Source organism: Chelonoidis abingdonii, chromosome 4, assembly GCF_003597395.2.
Source record: "Chelonoidis abingdonii isolate Lonesome George chromosome 4, CheloAbing_2.0, whole genome shotgun sequence".
Lineage (NCBI taxonomy): Eukaryota > Metazoa > Chordata > Testudines > Testudinidae > Chelonoidis > Chelonoidis abingdonii.
The window spans coordinates 18,198,843-18,218,573 of record NC_133772.1 but is presented as its reverse complement, the minus strand read 5'-3'; the positions used below and the strand labels follow the sequence as shown (position 1 = coordinate 18,218,573).

General features: G+C 40.6%; 1 protein-coding gene across 7 annotated transcripts; it reads left to right on the top strand.

Annotated features, from left to right (window-relative positions):
* Positions 1-4: 4 nt before the first annotated feature.
* On the top strand, positions 5-19,528 carry NFYA (nuclear transcription factor Y subunit alpha). Of its 7 annotated transcripts, none has more exons than XM_032768464.2 (10): positions 22-130; positions 4,198-4,319; positions 6,141-6,227; positions 8,656-8,802; positions 11,284-11,415; positions 12,228-12,333; positions 13,555-13,703; positions 15,026-15,199; positions 15,628-15,720; positions 17,414-19,528. In XM_032768464.2, exons 2-10 carry the CDS (start codon positions 4,245-4,247, stop codon positions 17,465-17,467), a joined length of 1,017 nt encoding a protein of 338 aa, XP_032624355.1. In that variant the 5' UTR covers positions 22-130; positions 4,198-4,244; the 3' UTR covers positions 17,468-19,528. The 7 variants fall into 7 exon arrangements, with proteins under 7 accessions (XP_032624362.1, XP_032624355.1, XP_032624338.1 ...); XM_032768447.2 differs by having other exon boundaries at positions 23-130; positions 6,144-6,227; positions 13,537-13,703; XM_032768458.2 differs by having other exon boundaries at positions 23-130; positions 6,141-6,224; positions 13,537-13,703.
* Positions 19,529-19,731: the final 203 nt, after the last annotated feature.

The window sequence follows — 19,731 nt, the reverse complement described above, 5'->3', positions numbered from 1 at the left end:
AGTTCTGTCCTCTCTTTGTTCAGGGTTGGGCGCCATTTTGCGCGGCGGCTGAGTGGAGGCGCTGATTGGGTTTCGGGGGCCGGTGGCGGAGCCAATCAGAGCGGGACCCGAACCGGGGGAGCGAGGCACGGTGAGTGCGAGCAGCCAATATGGAGCCCCCGAGCGCCGGCCCTAGCGCCGGGATTGGCGGGGCCGAGTGACCAGTCAGGAGGCCGCTCGCAGGGCCGGCTGGCCGGGCACTGGGGGAGTGGAGGGACGGGGCTCGGCTGCTGGGCCTGGGACTGGCGCGCCGCGTGCGGAGGGCCCGGGACGGGGGGGGCAGCAGAGGCGCAGCAGGGCCTGGGGTCGCCGCCCGGGCTGGAGGGGGTCTGCCCTGAGGGGAGAGGGAGGCGAGCCCGCTCCGCGCTGTTCCGCCGGGTGGGGACTCTGCCTCGGGGAGCTCTGTGCAGCGAGAAGGGAGCCGCCACTGCACGGGCCACGCCGGCTTCCCTGGCACATGGGCCTCGCGGTGTGCGAGGGCCCGGGCCACCCATCCTCCCCCTTCGCGGAGCGGAGACCAGTGGCGTGTGCCCCCGCGGGGGAGAGCTACTGAGCAGGCTGCAGCCCGCTCCTGGGCGGGGGGAGCGGTCAGGTCCACCCCCCGTGCAGTTGTGGCCAGTATGAGGGGCACGACCCTGTGTGCATCCCGCCTCCCCCAGGGATTAGGAGCCTGTCTGCACCCCATCCCCGACCCTACAGAGCAGCCCTGCCCACATGCCCCGTTCCTCGCGGAGAGCAGCTGTGCAACTAAAAAGGCTCTGGTGAGCAGTTAGGAGTTTGTCTCTCCCTTCCCTGCAGAGGGGCTGCCTGCCATTTCCTTCCCCATATCGGCGCTGAGCGCTCTGTGAGCTAAGAAAGTCCTGCTGTCGGCAGCTCACCACAATCAAACGCTCATTCTAGTCCAGCTCAACTGGGCTGAAAATCTCTAGATGCGTACACGGACTTGCAGGTTCCGTATGAGGTTAATAATGAAAACTGGCCTCCGTATCTGCTTGGTAACTCAAGATGACTCTCCTGAGCTGTTATTTTTCGCTGAATTCTTTCTTTTGACTTTCACTGATGCACTTTGGGGAGACTGGATGTGATTAGTCATGTATGTTCTTACTGAAGTACAGGATGGGGTATAACTGCTTTCATTTTTATACTTAAACCATGTTGATGCTAGAAACTTTTGCTGGTATGGTAATATCGCTTAGGTGTGGTTGGGGTTTTTTTTAACCAATATTTTTATATGGGCAAACATCCTAGCATTATATTGGCAAAAAGTTTTTTTGCTAGTATAGCTTATTTCACTCAGAGAAATGGCATATAAACTATACCATCAAAAGCATGCTTTTGCCAGCATAAACTGCATCTATGCTGGGAGGGTCTGCTGGTATAGTTATACCAACCAACTATTTACAGTGCAGAAAGTACCTTAGTTTCAAGTTATACAGGATTTGTGACCAGTCAGACCAGCAGTTTGAAGGAGGGGCATGCAGCATAATACAGAATCATTATTTTTTAAAAATTCTGGTTTGAGAAAATTCTCTCTGTGCCTTCTTATGAGGCAACAAAATGTTAAATGATTGTCTATGGACAAATAAACTGTATTTAAAAAACAAAAATAAGTAGTCTTTTTCCCTCTGCTGCTTCTCCTCCTCAGTAGACCTTCTGTCCTCGCCATTGATGGAGTCATGATCCTGCGTGGCTAAAATCTCATTCTCTTCTCTTATTCTGACCCCCCAAAAAGCTGAATTGAGAAGAAATTTCCCACAACTTCAGGTGTGGAGGAAGGGGCCTCGCATTTGGGTCTTAGAGAGTATTCATGACTAATAGGTCTCTGCTTAAAGGTTGTTTGTAGAGTAGAGGAAATCAAAGGGTGTAAGGTGGGAGCTGTTTCATGTGATACAGTACAAGCATTCAGTACAGAAGTGAAGAATACTGTATGAAGTTGAAAATAGAGGGAGAATTTTTGGTAGGCAGAATGTAACTACTAGAATGTAACTAACAACTAGAATTAATTTTATCAGTATTAATGATTATACTCTTGCAAAATGGGATGGGATTTTTTCGTGGCCATATAACCAGGATTTCAGCATTACATTTTAAGCAGAAGACAGATTTAAACGGACTTTAACATCACAGTGCCACTGGTCATGTTGCCACCACCACTTCCTGCAATGTCCTGGATTTTTCTTAGTTCCCTATCCAAGATACTGATTAAGCCTAGCCCTGTTTAGTTCATGAGATCAGAAAAACACATGGCTTGAGGTCATCTGATTAAGCTGAACCCTTTAAAAGGGGAACATATCTATCTGCTGGGCTTTCTAAAATACAGCCATGTTTATGTTTAGTTTTGAAATCAGTGCCCAAATTCACTCTTATTGTGCTGGGCCATGAAAAACACTATTGACTCGAAGATCTGGGTATCTTGAAAGCTTGTCTATTTCACTAGCAAGAGTTGGCCACATAAAAGATATTACCTCACCCACTTTGTCTGTAAATGGCCCATGGACAGATAAAGTTACAGTTGCAGCACAATGTTGTATCTTTCTGTGCTATGACTCAGATTTTTGCTCTGGTCAGAAGGGCTAGTTGTATTTCTTAATTCCAAACCAAGCTTTTGGTAGAGGCAATAAGCAAATCGTTACCACATTTAGGTCATGTAGTCTGTCTGCTGCATACTGCGCATTGTTTTTTTTGTTGACGCATGTTGATTATATTCATTTGACTGAGCTAACAATCTTTTGAAGTAATCAATCTATTTTGAAAGACGAGTAAATCAATGAAAAGCCTTTTTGCAGTGGTCTTTATGATCAATGCAAAACAATTAATGCGTATTTGGTTGCAAAGGTAAACATAAATGCCAGGAATCACAGCATTTTAAGTCGTTGGTGCAGTGTTAACTGACTCACATTACACATGTTGTAGCCATGTCTGTCCTAGGATATTAGTGAGACAAGGTGGGTGAGTTAATATGTTTTATTGGACCAACTTCTGTTTGGTGAAAGAGACAAGTTTTTGAGCTTAAATAGAGCTCCTTCTTCAGATCTGGGATCTAACAAGTTTCCAGGCCTAAAGACGAGCTCGGTGTAGCTCAAAAGCTTCTCTCTCTCACCAATCGATGTTGGTCCAATAAAAGATATTACGTCACCCACCTTGTCTTTTACGTTACACAACCAGTTGAGGTCAGTGGCGGTGTGACTAAATCCTGTGCAGATATCAAATCTAATTCCTTTATTTTTTTTTTTTAAAGTTGATGAAAAATTTAGGCGGGCTTTGAACCTGGATAGCAGTGACTTGTTCAATGGTAGAGTAAAACAAATGCTTCATTACAAGCGAAGATCAGAATTCCTCCTTTGCTAATCAACTAGGAAAGGAAGAAATAGAGATGAGAATAAAGAGAGCTGTGGAATGAATGGTTTTACTTCAGCCTTTTCTCCCCTGTGCATTGGAGTGAGGGATCAGGAAAAGGAGAGATGGGAGAAGCCATCTGTTTTCAAGTTAAAAGAGAAGCAGGAAAAGAAATGGGGAAACTTCATTCCTAAGAGCACAGGGTTTTTCAGTCCCTCTTGTTATATCAGTGTCTAACTGAAAATCTGTGAAATTCTTGAGATGTAGCTTGGTGTTCAGGCGATGTTTACAGTGAACTTTTCAGCACTGCAGTGTTTTATTTATTAATTTATAATTAGTGTGTATTGTGGTAGTGCATTGAGGACCCAGCTGAGATCAAGTCCCCAGCATGAAGTGCTATCTATACACATAGTAAGATACAGTCCCTGGCCAAGAGTTTACAATCTAAATTGACAAGACAGACAAATGGTGGTAGAGGAAACAGAGGCACAGGAGGGGTGGAATAATTTGCCCAAGATCGGCAGCAGAACTGGGAATAGAACCCTGTTCTGAATCCCAATCTGGTGCCCACGCTGTTGGACGATGCTGCCTCTTTTTACACATGAGTTTTAGGAAAATACTTAATTTTCACATTAAAATATGTGGTCTCTTACTACAAATGAAAATAACACAGAGTAGGTCCTTTACTTGAAACAATGGTGTTCTGACTGTTAAGGCATGTCATCTAAATGTCATTAGATGGCTTGTTTTCTAGCTTCTGTAAATTGATCCTGATCTTGAGCCATTGAAGCAGTAATGATGAATTTTTTATTGTCTTCTCAGATATCCAGACTGAGGTGCATTGGGCATAAGATTGGAACTGAGACACTATGGAGCAGTACACTGCAAACAGCAACAGTTCCACAGAACAGATTGTTGTGCAGGCTGGACAGATTCAGCAGCAGGTATGGAAAAATTATCTTAAAGGGTGAGCTAGAGGTCCTGCTCTTTGCTCACAAGGCATATCATGCTTTCTGCGGTTCGACCAGGCCATCAAGATGCTACGTGAGCTTGACTGGATGCATGGCTGGTTGACTGTCTTATCCCTTGATCAGCAGTTTCATTCTGTCATTGGAGTATGCTTGAATATTAGCATTTCTAATCTATATTAAATAAAATAATGGAAACAACTGATACATACAGTGCAAAGTTGAATTAGATTAGGGACTTTACCCTTTAATTCTGACACAAACAAAAATAATAAAAATTTAATGAAGATCCTAAATGAAACAAAATGTAAATTTCAGCACTTAATGTTCACAAGCAGTTGTTTATCTTCGAGGGTTGAAACAAGATGGTCTCAAGCAAATTTTGAGAATTTCTCCAGCTTTCCTTTAACAATCTTGTTCATGTGAATCACTTTTTCTGCTCCCACTGAAAGATCAGGGTGAATGCAATAACAAAGTAATTGCAACAAAGGCCTTTTGCGTTCTACTGATCAGTCTGTCATTTGCTGGACTGTTAGTTTTTGGAGGAATGATTCAGACAAACTTCTGGCTTGGGTACAATAATGTTCAGGCATGTAGAGTTGCTTTTATGAAAGTGTTAGACGTGCTTTTAAAATATTATCTTTACCTAGCCTCATATTGTGATACATTTTCAAGCTGGTTATGTGGATTAGCTGTGTTCTTCAAGCCTTATTTGGTTTTGTTTGGGACAGTGGAAGTGAGCTCTTTAGTTTGTTTCTGCTATGCACGTGAGTGAGACAATATGAATCAGACTTTAATTTAAAATAGCACTTTGTTGCTGGTTGTCAAGCAGTGTAAATACCAGACACATCAGGCTGGGCCCTACTTCCACTGTGGAAATTAACTTTGTCTTCAGTGGGAACAGCATGTGGCCCTTACAGAGACCATCTCTAAGTTATAAAGAAAATAAATTGTGGAAAATGGAGAACCATGAGTCTGATGCTGATAGATGGCTAAAATCAGACACTTTTGATTGGTAGATTGACATTTTGTAATCCTGTAACACTTTAAAGGAACTCTGCAAAAGGCAGTAAGACCAAACCTTGTCCTAGTTTTAATTTCTTGTATTGGTTTTCAGAGTTAATGTAGTACTGCATATGTGGTGGTTGTTTTGAAAAGGAATCCTTGAATGCTGTTTTTAACAACATGTGAATGGTCCAATCTTACTCTAATTCTCTGTGGATGGATGTCCATGTCTCACAAACCACTACTGCAACTGGCACTGATTATTTTTGGGCATCTCTCCTAAGAGGTTAGAGAGAGTTTAATCTCTAATGACTCATCCTATTCTCTTCAGATTGCCCCTCAAGCATATGGGCTGGATATGTAAAACTTACTTTGCTGCTGTCCATGCTGTACCTTTTCTGTTGGATAAAGGACTTCGGAGCCATTTATTTGACAGTCGGGGTCTGACAGAGCAACCGCACCTCTGTAATAACAAATATGCGCAATTAAAGGAAAAACACTTAAACAAACATGGGATAATTTAAAGAACAATAGGAACTTCAAATTCTGAAAAATACCTTGACAGTGTTGTCTGCGTTGTTTTGTTTGTTGCTGACTCCTGCCGGTGAGCCTACGTCAGGTTTGCTGATATTCCTTTCCTAAGATAATGTGAGCATGTTCTGCATTCCTTTGTTCCAAGAACAAGTGATAGGAGAACTGAAGTTCTCCCTGTCCTATCAGTAAGGTTCTCTTACCTTGAGCTCTGCATTTCCTTGTTGTTAAGTTTCAAGCTATTCCTGTTCCTGTTCCCAGCAGCAGGGTGGTGTCACTGCTGTCCAGTTGCAGACAGAGGCCCAGGTGGCAACCGCCTCAGGCCAGCAAGTCCAGACCCTCCAGGTAGTGGTGATCTCTCTAATTGTGTTTATGTGAGCACTGCATGAACTTCCCCATCACCTCATCTCTAATGCTGTGTTTCTACCAGGGTTTGAAATAGGGACTGAATTAGTGACAGTTTCATTGGTCTGTAGCAGCTGGGACATATGTTAATTGCAGTTTCATTCAATAAAACAAATGAAGCGGTTAGAGCTGTTTGTTGGATCTAAAATGCATGCAGCCAAACCCTGATCCACTCATAAAACTCTCTGCTGGTGTGATTATGAAGATGAATTTTGGTGGAAATAGGAATGAAACAGGAGAAAATTACAACTTGCAGACAAGAGATAAAAGAAACCACAGGACCTAGCTCAGAGATTCAGACCTTTCAGATTCAGTGCTGAGTGGGACTTTTTGTGTGTTTTCTCTGTGGAAAGAAGCCAAAGTGGGGTTGAGGAGATAATTTTTTTTTCTGACTAGAAACAAAAACTGAGGATTTTCTCGCCTACTATAGGATTGAGATACTTACTGACCGCATACTTCTACTGTGACAACACAGCAGATCCATAAATTGCGTTTTAATTACTACCAAAACTCACTACCAGTTGGGAAGGGATGCAGGTTATTTCAAACCCTGATTTCTGTTCATGTGAAATGTTCCGCATCTTACAAGCTTCATCTCATTGGTTTGTGTGGCAGCTCTTTAAAGAGATGAAAAAAACCTTGATGGTAGATGTTACAAGATTGATACAGCTTTTTCTACCCATGTTTGGGGTCTTTGTGGGGGTAGGGGGACCTTCCTTTGTTCTTTGGAGAGAAAAAAAAGTTCTAGATGGTCAGAATGGTCCTGCGAATAATGAAGTATGTACAGTGGTTTCCTGATGTGAGCTAAAATGTGAAAGGGTGAGCTGGTAGAATTGGAGGCAATTGCTTGGAGCTTCATTGTATCACAGTTCTGTTGCTGAAAAGTTTGCTTTTCGTCCCTTCTTTCTTGCTTGCATTTTAAAAATACGTTAACAAAAATCCTGGATTTATATTATCATTTTATTTCAATTTAAGTGTATCATGCTAATTACTTTTTGCTGCTTTGTGGCTGATGTATGCATGCTTGCATCTCTTTCACTATGTTATAATGCATACTGTTCACTTCTCATTACTGAAAGTGGTTTTTATATGGTAGGAAGAGTGGGTGGAAGAGACTGAGTAGTAGGACTATCAGATGACTTAATGAAGCCAGGGTATCCTATCTGGAAGCTTGACTGCTTATACATACCTAGGGTTGCTGATGTGTGTGTCATTGTATAAGCCACTAATGCATTTCACCATATAGAAATCGGACCTTTTTCCTTTAAGGGACCTTATTATTTTAGATAATTTCATAACATTTTTACTGATGATAATTCAGTTACGGATTGGTCTCCTGCACTGTAATTAGTTGAAAGGTGGGAGGATAGAAGTGTCAACAATGAGAGATCTGGAGATAGAAGTCAGAGGTGACGGTCATTGGCCTTTGAAAGTCCTTAAATTTTCCATGATAACTGAAATTGGAGTTCAGTGATTGCTCTGTTATACTCTTTCTTCCCTTCTACAAAATGTGTTAAGTGCAGTGAAGAATAATCCTGTTGTCAGTTGCCTCCCACTCCAAGCTTAAGACCTAAAGATGTGGCTTTTATTGAGCTCTTCGTCTGGCTTATTATTTTGGTGCAGATGGCTTTCTTCCTTGCTAGATAAGCATAGTTGAATGGAGTTTTCCGTTGCCTTCCTTTCTCTCCCAGGCCTCTTCCCAAAGAATATTTGTAAGGGCTCTCATGTCTGATCTAGAAACCTTCACCATTCCAGACTTGTTGGTCCACTTCATCTACTCTTTCTTTCTGAGCCATACTTTGTGCTGTTACAAGCACAACTTCCTTTTATGATCACAGGAAGATGCTCCAAGAACAATGCATGCCATAGCCATCTGGAAATTAAGATGCTATGAGAACGTAATTTCTTGAGCCCCACCTGCCAAGGTAGCTTTATATTGGACCCTTTACTCATTTGCATTGGGTCTCTTAATGAAATTCAAAGACTTATTGTGGATTGTGAGCTTTTTTGAAAGGTTCCAGTTCTCAGGCTGTATATAGAGGTAATCCCTGTCTGTTAGTGTATGGACAATTGAGCCATATGTACTATGTAAATATTGTTCATGCTTTATTGTATCTGGACTTTATGGTTTTGATTAGGAAGAAGCAGAAAAGGACAACTTACTGAATTCAGCAGCACAAGATGGAGACACGTTTAGAAATGTTGTTTGTTGGAAGTTGTGGATAAAAACAATTTAGCAACTATTATTTAGTTTTCATGGCCCTTCCACTGAAATAAACATTTAGCCATTAATATTTATCAATTTCACTTGAGGTTTTTTATCATCTGTCTTTGTTTCATTGTTCTGTTTGTTGTTTCTTCTGTTCTGTAGGTCCAGGGTCAGCCATTAATGGTACAAGTAAGCGGAGGTCAGCTAATCACATCAACTGGCCAGCCGATCATGGTGCAAGCTGTGCCTGGGGGTCAGGGTCAGACCATCATGCAAGTCCCAGTTTCTGGTTCGCAAGGATTGCAGCAGGTCAGTATGCTCCAATTTCATTAATCATAATGGTCAAGGAATGAACTATGACTGTCACAGGGAAGATCATAAGCTACTGTAAATTGTCATTGCTTACTTGAAGTCAAGGGAGCCATGACAACTTATACCAGCTGAGGATCTGCCCCAGTGAGCATTATATGAACTACCATGACAGTTCTTGAGGTGCCCAGAACTGAGTGTCACCTTGTTAACACTCTGTCCCTCCAGTGGGAGGAAGAATTGAATGTGCTTAACTTGTGTCAGCTACCTGAGGCTCAAGTCTGTTAGCCTCTAAATATTTTCCTCAGGGCTATGCCAGTCCTTACTTTGCCTTACAGGTTAACAATAGGTGCACCCCAATCTCTGAGCCATTTTGAAGTGTTCCCCCTATAGTGTGCAGCCCCTTATCCACTGAACCCTGATAGTTGTTCCAGGTAAGCTGTTCCTGAAAGGCAATTGTGTACGGCTTGAATGATTCGACCCAGTGTCAGCTCTTTGTATAATGCTACAGCACGGAGTTGTATTTGTAGCAATGACAATGCATGAATTTATTATCAAGGATTGAATTTTAGAGATAGTGAGTAAACATCATGGAAACAGATTATGTATAAAACCAAGTCATCACTCATTTACTAGAGATTAAACTTAATTTAGCAAGCAAAGGTTCTGTCTAAGAGAGTTTCTCACCCCAGATGTCTTCTGCAGCATTTCAACCAAGCCTGGTTGAGATCCCATTTTCATGAATGTAGATGCTCTGTCTGTTTACTTCCTCAGGTGCAAGATAAAGTCTTTTTGCCTTCCTTTGTATGTCCCAAAGTTCATTGTCTGCTCCCAGAGACAGGACAGCCCCCTGTGGTTCTGTCTTCAGTGTCTTGTGTCCCTGTTGACTTTCCATTCCCCTGTTAACTTCATATATAAAAGGCATTTCCATTGTGTTGGCTTCCAATGGTTAATTTATATTTGACAGAGAGATACTATTACTTCCTATCTTGAATAAACCAATTTTTCTCTTTGATCAGTGACAGACTTCAAAACATATTTTCAGTATGTGTACACAACTCCTTAAATATCATTCGTACATATGTCATGCAATGGTTATGAGGAGCAGTATGACACAAACTTTTTATTAGAGACCTCACATGCCATTCTTTATGGATACATACTGTGAAAGCAGGTGCTAGGTATAGTGCATTTTGTCAGGCTTTGCTAATACATGATAGTGAACTCTTTGCCAACTGTAGCCCATGAGCCTCTGTGTCACAACGATATATTTAAAGTGAAGCTTATTCTGTATTTCAAGTTTATTCCCAATGGATGCTGCAGATATACTCAGCACAGTCACCTGAAATGCAGCCGGAGCTTTTTCTGGTTCTTGGCAGCTGTAACACACAGCAGTTCCATGCCTGCTTATGTGCTTGTCCCATAAAAATATGGAATTCCTTGAAAATGCTTCAGGACTAACATGAAGTTCAGTTATTCCAATGTATGAAGGCCTGAGGAGAATTTAAAACCTCTGGCTTCACAGAGAGTAATAGCGCTGGGTGGGATAGGATTATTTTTCAGTAATACACGTTGGATAGAACTGTCTATTTAAAAGATAGTATTTGGTTTTAGGCAAACCTTTGATAAGTGTTCCTCAAGAACAAAGGGTGGAAAAGTTAAGCAACTCATGCAAAAGATGTTCACCTCTGTATGTGTGGTCTGGTGGTTAGGGCATAGGGATTGTGTCTGGTGTCAAATAATTTTTGTCTGTGCTGTGCCACTAACTTGCTGTGTTGATGGGCTTATTTAGTGACTTGTGAAATAGTTCAGTATACTTGGCTGAAAGGCACTATATATTAGGAAAACATGATTATCATTCCTCAGTGTACCATTCTTCTTCTAATATACAGGCTGTATAGCGTAAGTGTGTAATTGGAATGTTCAGCAATGAGGGCTGACAGTATTCCAATTTATCCTGAGAGGTGTACCAAGTGGTGGGGGGTGGGGGTGTGTGGAAAGTATCTCTTCTCTGCAAGATTAGTCTTACGCTTTTGTAAATACCAGGGTACTTTTTATGTGCTTGATAATTAGCACTTGTGATACTTTACAGCTATCTTAATTAACCCTTGAAGTCCCATTCCTCCTGTAATTTGGGTGAGTATTATCCTTAGTCTCATGCTCAAGGCTAGTGTGTTTCTCTCTCTCTCATTATGCTGTATTTAGTAAACAGTGGAAAACTGATGGGGAATGATGACATGAGCATGTATTATATTTGCTCCTTTCTGCTTAGTCTTATCCTCCCTTGCATCAGTGATTACTGTGTCACAGGACAGGAATAAATTAAAACAAACTGTCTCCATTAAAAGAGGAAAGTTAGTGGGGGGTTTTCCCCAATGGCCGCAGTAGATGACTGTTGGAAGATGCTTTGATAATGCTGAGACCAAAGGGAAGAATCTAACAGGTTTAGTTAATGTTCCTTTCTGACTCTTTCTTCCACAGATTCAGTTGGTCCAGCCAGGCCAGATTCAGATTCAAGGTGGGCAGGCTGTGCAGGTACAGGGTCAACAGGGTCAAACCCAGCAGATCATTATTCAGCAGCCACAGACTGCAGTTACCGCTGGCCAGACACAGGTAATTTCACCAGCATGAAAGGGATTGTAATGGGCTTATAATAAGGGAGAAAATGTTAGAAAGTTAGTATCCAGAACCATCTGATGGTAAAATAAATAAATTTGTAACACATCAGCTTTTATGCTGTTCTTTTTTGCAAATCGCTTTGCTGGGGCAGAATAACTGTATGTGTCACTTAGTTTCACCAACTGGTTCTTATTTGTACATTATTGATTTGGGATTCCCTGAATGGGAATGTTTAAAATGAAAAATACTGTTGAATTTAACATTCCCCACCCCAAAAAATTGTAAACAGTTATAGTTAAATGTAAACTTTTGTGAAATCTTATTTATTTAGGAACAATTTTTTTGTTATTCTTACTTGAGTATCCGTTTAACATGTCGATTTATGAAATATGAGATCTAGATCTTAAAAAAAAAAATACTTCCAGTATATTAAACATATTTGTGTATGTAGAACTGACGCTTTTAAACTCTGAGATGTCTCTCGTGAAGAACTCTGAAAAACTTGTGGTTGCTACTACTATTATGCAATAATATTACGAGAAGTGCTTGATGTATCTACGGATTTGGTCATTTAATTTAGCTCCCCAGTTCTTTTGTTCCTTACAACAAATTTAAGTAAAAGTTTTGTATATATTTTAAGTATCTTTTAATCTCCAATTGAAATTGGCGTGTAAATGCACAATTCTATTCTGACTATTAGTAATAAAGGAGACTCACGTCCTCAGGTTCAATATAGACATTAACAGGGATGGAAATCTTCAACTTTTCGGCAGTTTGTAATTTTTGATGTTCTTTGTTCCATTTAGACCCAGCAGCAGATAGCAGTTCAAGGGCAGCAGGTGGCACAGACAGCAGAAGGTCAGACCATTGTCTATCAGCCTGTTAATGCTGATGGAACCATTCTTCAACAAGGTATGAACTTTGGCATATAAAGGACAGCACATTCTCTTAAGTTATAGTTGAAAGTTTCCAGAGAGACGCATATCATTTAATTTCTTCTTGGCACCTTAGTGTTGAGGAACACCATCACGATTGGAAGAGCAAAAGTTTTTGTTACTCTTCCTTCTGTCTGTCTTTAGAGCTGGAATTATAGGTTTTCACTACTCTTGACATCAGTAAGATTGTTTTTTTCTGATATGCCTTATATTGCTGGTAACAATGTGCTGTAACAGCTGTACAGGTACAAACAGTTTTAAATGTACAAATAAGTGCAGGAGATTTTTTTCATATTCATCATATAGATCAGGGATCAGCAACCTTTCAGAAGCGGTGTGCCGAGTCTTCATTAATTTACTCTAATTTTAGGTTTTGTGTGCCAGTAATACATTAACATTTTTAGAAAGTCTCTTTCTATAAGTCTGTAATACAGAACTAAATTATTGTTGTATGTAAAGTAAATAAAGTTTTTAAAATGTTTAAACAGCTTCATTTAAAATTAAAATAAAATGCAGAGCCCCCGGACCAGTGGCCAGGACCCAGGTAGTGTGAGTGCCACTGAAAATCAGCTTGTGTGCCACCTTCGGCTCGTGTGCCATAGGTTGCCTACCCCTGATATAGATTCACATTTGTAGAACTAACTTTTTAAATAGCTACAGAAATCCTTTTTCCCAGACCACAGTGAAGCAGATAAATTAACCCCCCAACACATCCCTTTTTTACAGGGTTGGTTACTAGGAATCTGCAAATATAAATGTGCCTGCAAATAGGACAAAAGCTCTTTGGTCTGGAAAGTGCAAACGGGATTACGGAATAAGAATCAGTTCTTCACTTTCAGGTTTAATGTTTAAATAAAATACGAGCTTTGGGTTCCTGACAAATAGTCAATGGAGAGTGCAAGCATTTACATTTCATTTTCGAGGTTTTGGAGAAATGGCTTCGCATTTGGGCTGTGATTCCCATGTATATGACAAATGAGCACTTTGAAAAGTTGAGTACATTTGTGTATTAAGAACAGATGATGGGATTTGGTTAATGGTTGCTTGTAACATTTTTTTTTGCCATCCTTTTGTATGTTATCCAAGAGTGAGTGAACGAAAATAGAAGTGGGACTAATTGTATTCCCTTCATTCTTTGTGTGCGTTTTTGTTTTTTGTTTTGTGTTTTATTTTCTTAAAGTTACAGTCCCTGTTACAGGCATGATCACCATCCCAGCAGCCAGTTTGGCAGGAGCACAAATTGTCCAGGCGGGAGCCAACACCAATACAACTAGCAGTGGGCAAGGGACTGTAACTGTGACGCTACCAGTTGCTGGAAATGTGGTCAATTCAGGTGGAATGGTTATGGTATGTATGAAATTTCCAAATTTTTTCACTTTTTCACTTTTTACAAGTTATTTTAAGTTTACTATCTGAAGACTGCAGTTTGAGATTTTAGTTTCACCTAATATGTTCAGTCTCCTCAGAAATTTGTTGTAATTAGGACTTTCTATTGGTTTAATATGGAGTTAAAATTGGAGTAAATAATTGTACTGTTGAATTTGTGTGGTAGATTATTACATAGGTCATGCTTCCTTTTCTGATAACTCTCTCTTTAAAAAACCGGAATAAATAAATTGTAATGTTTAATCCAGGAGTAGTCCTAGCCATTTTGTTGGCCAGGGCAGAAAACATTTTCATTGCCCGCACCTGCCTGAGTGGCTGAACAAGAAAATACAAACCCCAAAGCCAACCCCCAAAAAACTGCCAGCCAGCCAATCAGAAGATAGCATGCATGCCCGCGTGCACACACACAAGAGGTATGGGGTCCCCTAGAAGTTGGCCACCTTACTCATCTGGCTGTAGAACCAGCCCTGGTTTAATCTCTGTGGGGTGTTATTACATAGGTTATGCTTCCTCTCCCCCATAATTTTATTATCAAATTCAAAGAATTTCAAAATTTTAATTTAAAGGAACTTTTATTAGAGATACTTACAAATTTGAAGGGTTCAAGCAAAAACTTGCTATTCGTCAGTATCCCGTAGATGTTTTTTTCTGGTAAATAAGGGCTTTGTTCTGCTCATGTTCACACTACATTTGTACTGAGATTCCCTCTTGGCTTTTGTTTTACTGTTCAACTCCATTAGATGGCAGCATACATTTTATGAATAACACCTGTTTAATAAACATACTGAAATAGACAAGTAGAACATGCACTAACAAAATACCAGTAGAAGAGATGAGTATATAATACAGTACGTTGTACAGGAATATCAATTGCTTGGAGCACTAGGTATTGTGTAGCTTTTTTTTTTTTCCTTTTTTAAATCTGGTTATTTAGGAATTTGAACAGGTTTTCATATCATTGTCGTGTAAATGTCTGATATAAAACAATCAATACAAAAGTGAACATTTGTTTAGAGAAACTTTACACAGTAATATAATTTATTTACATTTAGCTTTTTATACAAACAAAATATCAGAAACATTGGCAATATGTAACTGACAGTTTGTTGAATTGTGTGCAGTTGACTTTGATACTCCATCACTTGGAAGCAGACGCAGTTGTTCAGACAATACATCTTTTCAGTTACTTCTGCATTAATATTTTTGGACTGATTGTATCTCCTTTTGTGAATGTAGCATCTGCTGTGAACCATATGCATCTGAGTGTGTTCTTCTTCACACAGATGGTACCAGGGGCTGGATCAGTACCAGCTATTCAGAGGATTCCATTGCCAGGGGCAGAGATGCTTGAAGAGGAGCCCCTCTATGTAAATGCCAAGCAGTACCACCGAATCCTGAAGAGGAGGCAGGCACGAGCCAAGCTGGAAGCTGAGGGGAAAATCCCCAAAGAGAGGAGAGTGAGTGTATAACCCAAGGTTACTTTTTAGGCATAGTGTGGAGGAAGGACATTGCATTATAATGGTATAGAAGACATTTTGGGTGACATGTAGATAATTGGAATTGATTCTAATAGACTTCTTCCTACCTTGTGCAACATACTTATGTCTGTCTCACTGATGGGTATTTCTCGTCACATTTTATCTTTTGACAGACATCGGAGCCATTTTTGAGTCCATGTGTTGAAATCCTACTTACTTCCTTGGCTCTTAATTGTTGAAAGTATATGTGGTTGTATTGTAACTGGCGAGTACGCTGACTTTCCTCAAAGGCATTCTTTGTTTTTCATTAGAAGGAATTGGTTCTGAGTGCTCAATTAGCTGCAGTAATAATACCGAGCTAGAAAGTATCGAATGACTTGTGACTATTCTTTTTCCTATTGTTACAGAAATACTTACATGAGTCTAGACATCGTCATGCCATGGCTAGGAAACGGGGAGAAGGTGGACGTTTTTTCTCACCGAAGGAAAAAGATATGCAGGTGAGCAAAACCTTTGCTTCCAGCTATGTTCTTTGTGTGGCTGAAATTTGCACACGCCTTCCTAGTAGCCCTCAGAAAAACACATTTAAGGGCTCTAATTTTTCTGCAGCTTTCCTGACCTTGTTGGGCTAAGCCCCTGGCCTTTGTCCTCTTTCCCCAACCCTTATTTCAGGCTTTATGTGGAAAGTCTCCTACCTTGCTTACTGTATTGAACAGGCCCTCAAGTAGCTAGGCCATAGTAATTTTAATATAAACCTGTATTCAGCTTTGTTTTATAAATGGAGAGAAATGTAATAGCTCTGTTTGTTTGCCTGTACAGAAAGGTGCAGTCAGCTGCTCCTCTTTGTCTGCTGCCTCAAGATGGTAGTGAAAGATGGATGAAAGTCAGCGAGCACACGCAGTTTGAAATTCAGAAGTGGGCATGCTTGGATCTTTTTATTTTTAAAAGTAGCTTTAATATTTCACAGTGTTTTAAATGAAGTGAAAGGAACCAGGAGAAGCTTTCAGAGAAGTGAATATAATGGGATAGAAAACACCGTTGCCTTTTACAACATTGAGGTAGCAGTGTATCTTTAACCTAAGAGATCCGTTCTCTTTAGGGATAAGATACTTCTTTCTTTAGTCCATATCAACTCCTCCCAAGTAAAGATTCCCAGCTATGTCTAGTATATGATTGGCTTGAGTTGTGAGCTGTTGTCAAAGAACAGAGCTGGTTTGCTTGAAATTCATTTAATTTAGCGCTGTAGTCTGGAATGTACTGTTTAAAAGTCATAATTCTCTATGATGTGTGATACAGCATTCTTGTCATCTGTAAATTTATGCCTCTTCTATCCTGGTGTCCCCTGCAAATGTGGGGAAAATGTTTGTAGTAGAGAGAGGATAAATTTTCCTGGGGTGGAATGAGTAATGCTGTCAACATTTTAAACTTAAAGGGCTGTAGATGATACTCCTTAAGGGAGAGGAAAGAGATGATTTAAGCTGTTATTCCTTAAGGAAGGAGAGTCTTAAATTATCTCTTTACTCCCAGGAACTAAAACTTCACTTGTTCCTGTGAATTAGAATCCCACATTCTAACTCCATGGATTTCAACCTGTGGTCCGTGGACCCCTGGGGGTCTGCAGACTAAGATTTCCAAAGGGTTCTGCACCTCCGTTTGACATTTTTTTAGGGGTCCACAAATGGAAAAAGTTTGAAAACCACTGTTCTATCTACATGCTGCATTTGTGTTCACCAGCTTTCTAAAGGAGTTTGAAGGTACAGCATTACTTGGCTTTGATTATTGAAGATATTGGCAGCTCTCAAACCTGTCTAACTATGGCAATAAAAGGTTGTTTGGCAAAGCTACTTTTGTCTTCCAAGGTTACTTATCTTTTCCCAATCATGTAGTCTTGCATTTGTTACCGGAGATGTGCTGTTTGATTGGAAGAGTCTTGTAGAGTTAGTTTCTTAACCTATAGGTTTTATGTACCAGCGCCTCAGCTGGTGTAAACTGGGTTAGCTCCGCTGAAGTCAGTGAAACAACACTGGTTTATGCTAAGCTGACTTTCTGGCTCAGTAACTCTTTGTATATGATTTTTTTCCTTTTGGACAAAGGGAGATATTTGCCCTCAAGGATTGGCTGCTGTAGTAGAAGTACTTTGCTGTAAGGAAAATACTTCAGGGTCACACTATTGTTTGTCTTTTGTATCTACAGGATCCAACTCAGGCAAATGAAGAAGCAATGACACAGATGATCAGAGTATCCTAACCACTGTCTGAAGGAAAAAGTAACTGAACAAGTTTCCTGTCCCTCTGCAAGCGTGTCCTATCTTACCAGTGTATCAAGCAAACCTTCCAGTGAGACAATGGACAATCACCATATCTTAGCCTACCCTTTTCTATACAACAAAAACCACCTTTCCAGTAAGTGGTTTGTTTGAGATTTTAACTGCAGTGGACTCAGCAAATAGAAATTGTAGGGACCTTCTCGGTATATCCGTGTAATTCAGTGCAGGGGTTTGAAAGTCTGAGAGCTCATGCCTTTTACATTTCTTGAATTAAGGTTGGCCAACTGACACAGTGATTAGCAATAACTCTGGCATGCTGAAGCAGGGCTAACTGAGACCATAGAGAGCCATGGCCCTTCTACAGAGGAGTAATCCAGTTTGTAGCAACTAGAACTACCATGGCTACACCACAGTGCTTTGATTTCCCAGTGGAGTTTTGTTGTTTATAGGCACTCCTCACAGCTTTGGACTTCATTTATTGACAGCTGAACTGTTCACGTGTAGTTGCATTTGCCCTTCTGGAACTGTGTAACAGAACAGAAAGAGATTCTCTAAGCTCCATCCTGTAAAAGTAAACAGCAAGCTCATTCTGGGAAAAGTTCAACCATCTTGTCAAGTTGTTGTGAATATTGCAAGACCTTTACAAGAATTGAAATATTGTATATCTGTTCCAAGGAGTAAGATGGGTGTGGCTCATTGACAGAGCTCAGAGTTAAGTAGGGAAAACAACCTTGGTGCTGGTGGCATGTTGCTAGCAGTGGATGCATTGAAAGGAGAAGTCCGGCTGTTGGGAAAATGATAAAAAGGTTTGAGATTCTCTTCTAAAAGAAGTTCAGTGTCTGTTTTTACTCTGCCAGTGCAGAAAACTTGGTTGCTCCAAAAGAGATGAAATCTGGAACCTCAGAATGGAGAGATTGACTATCTCCCAGTGTGGCTGACTGAGTATGTTTTAAATTGCAGATGGTTCTGTACAGAGCTTTGACCTTATTCAAGGCAAAGGATGGCTCCATCACAACTGGAGCAGAGGCCAGCTCAGTTTGGTGCATCCTGGTCTAGCTCAAAGACTATTTATGTAGGGAGGGCAAACATTGATGATCCCTTCAAGCTTTTTATGAAATGTCCTCTTTTATAAACATGGCACTTAGAGAAGGAAGGAGGAATGTTTGCCTTTTTTTTTTTTAGTAGGATCCCTTTTTTTGTGACTTCTTTATATGGGCATCTGTTGAATACCTTGTGGTTAGCCACTATCGGATTCTGAACTTGGTCCATCATCCTGGCTTTGACATTTGGCAATGGGATCTGAGGTTTCATATTTAGCTGCCTATTTCCACCCTTACCTCATCCGCACTTAAGCTGATCCCCTTTGCACATCTAAGGTGCTGCTGCTGTTTCCAATTTTTGCATGCTCTGTGTTTTAAATCTTAAGACTCTATTGGGTCACCAGAATTAAGTGTGATGGGTGAGCCTGACTGATGAAAGCAGTGGAGAGGAGAGTCTTCATGGGTGAAGTAGTGAAGAAGGTGATTTGGAAAGGCTAGTTAAATTTCGGGGGGCGGGTCTGTCTTAAAGTACCACAGCAAGCGCAGTTGTTTGGAGAATATGCCCTATACCATCTCCTCAAATCATGAACAGGAAGAATGCTCAAAGCAACAATTTAGTTGTGTAAACTGGAGGAAGAAAATTGAGTGGCAAACGAGGTAAGGGAGGGGTGAACAATGCCACCAGAAGACGCCTTTCCTTTGGATAAAAGGATACTAAACCTAAAATAGTAAAAACAGGTGAGAGAGGATCAAAGAGAGAAACAGAAAAGGTGGAAATGATTTATTTCAATTTGACAGCAGTCAGCCTGGAGTGAGAGACTGCCTGATCAGATGCCAAGAGAACTGGACAACTTGGGTCAGCCATCTAGGAAGGTTCCCAAATTTCAGCCAATGAAAATACAGGAAGGGAATTGCTATGTTAGGATTTGTCCTTGGGCATGTAGACTATATTCTGTAATTAAAGATGATCATCTTTCCTGCCTAGTTCAATGTCTCCCGCTCCCCACCAACTTTAACATGNTTTTTTTTTTTTAGTAGGATCCCTTTTTTTGTGACTTCTTTATATGGGCATCTGTTGAATACCTTGTGGTTAGCCACTATCGGATTCTGAACTTGGTCCATCATCCTGGCTTTGACATTTGGCAATGGGATCTGAGGTTTCATATTTAGCTGCCTATTTCCACCCTTACCTCATCCGCACTTAA

Coding starts and splice junctions, on each gene's coding strand:
- NFYA (XM_032768438.2), top strand. CDS start 4,245: ATGGAGCAGTACACTGCAAACAGCAACAGTTCCACAGAACAGATTGTT. Junction 8,803..11,283: donor GTTCGCAAGGATTGCAGCAG/GTCAGTATGCTC, acceptor TTTCTTCCACAG/ATTCAGTTGGTCCAGCCAGG. Junction 12,334..13,536: donor TGGAACCATTCTTCAACAAG/GTATGAACTTTG, acceptor ATTTTCTTAAAG/TTACAGTCCCTGTTACAGGC.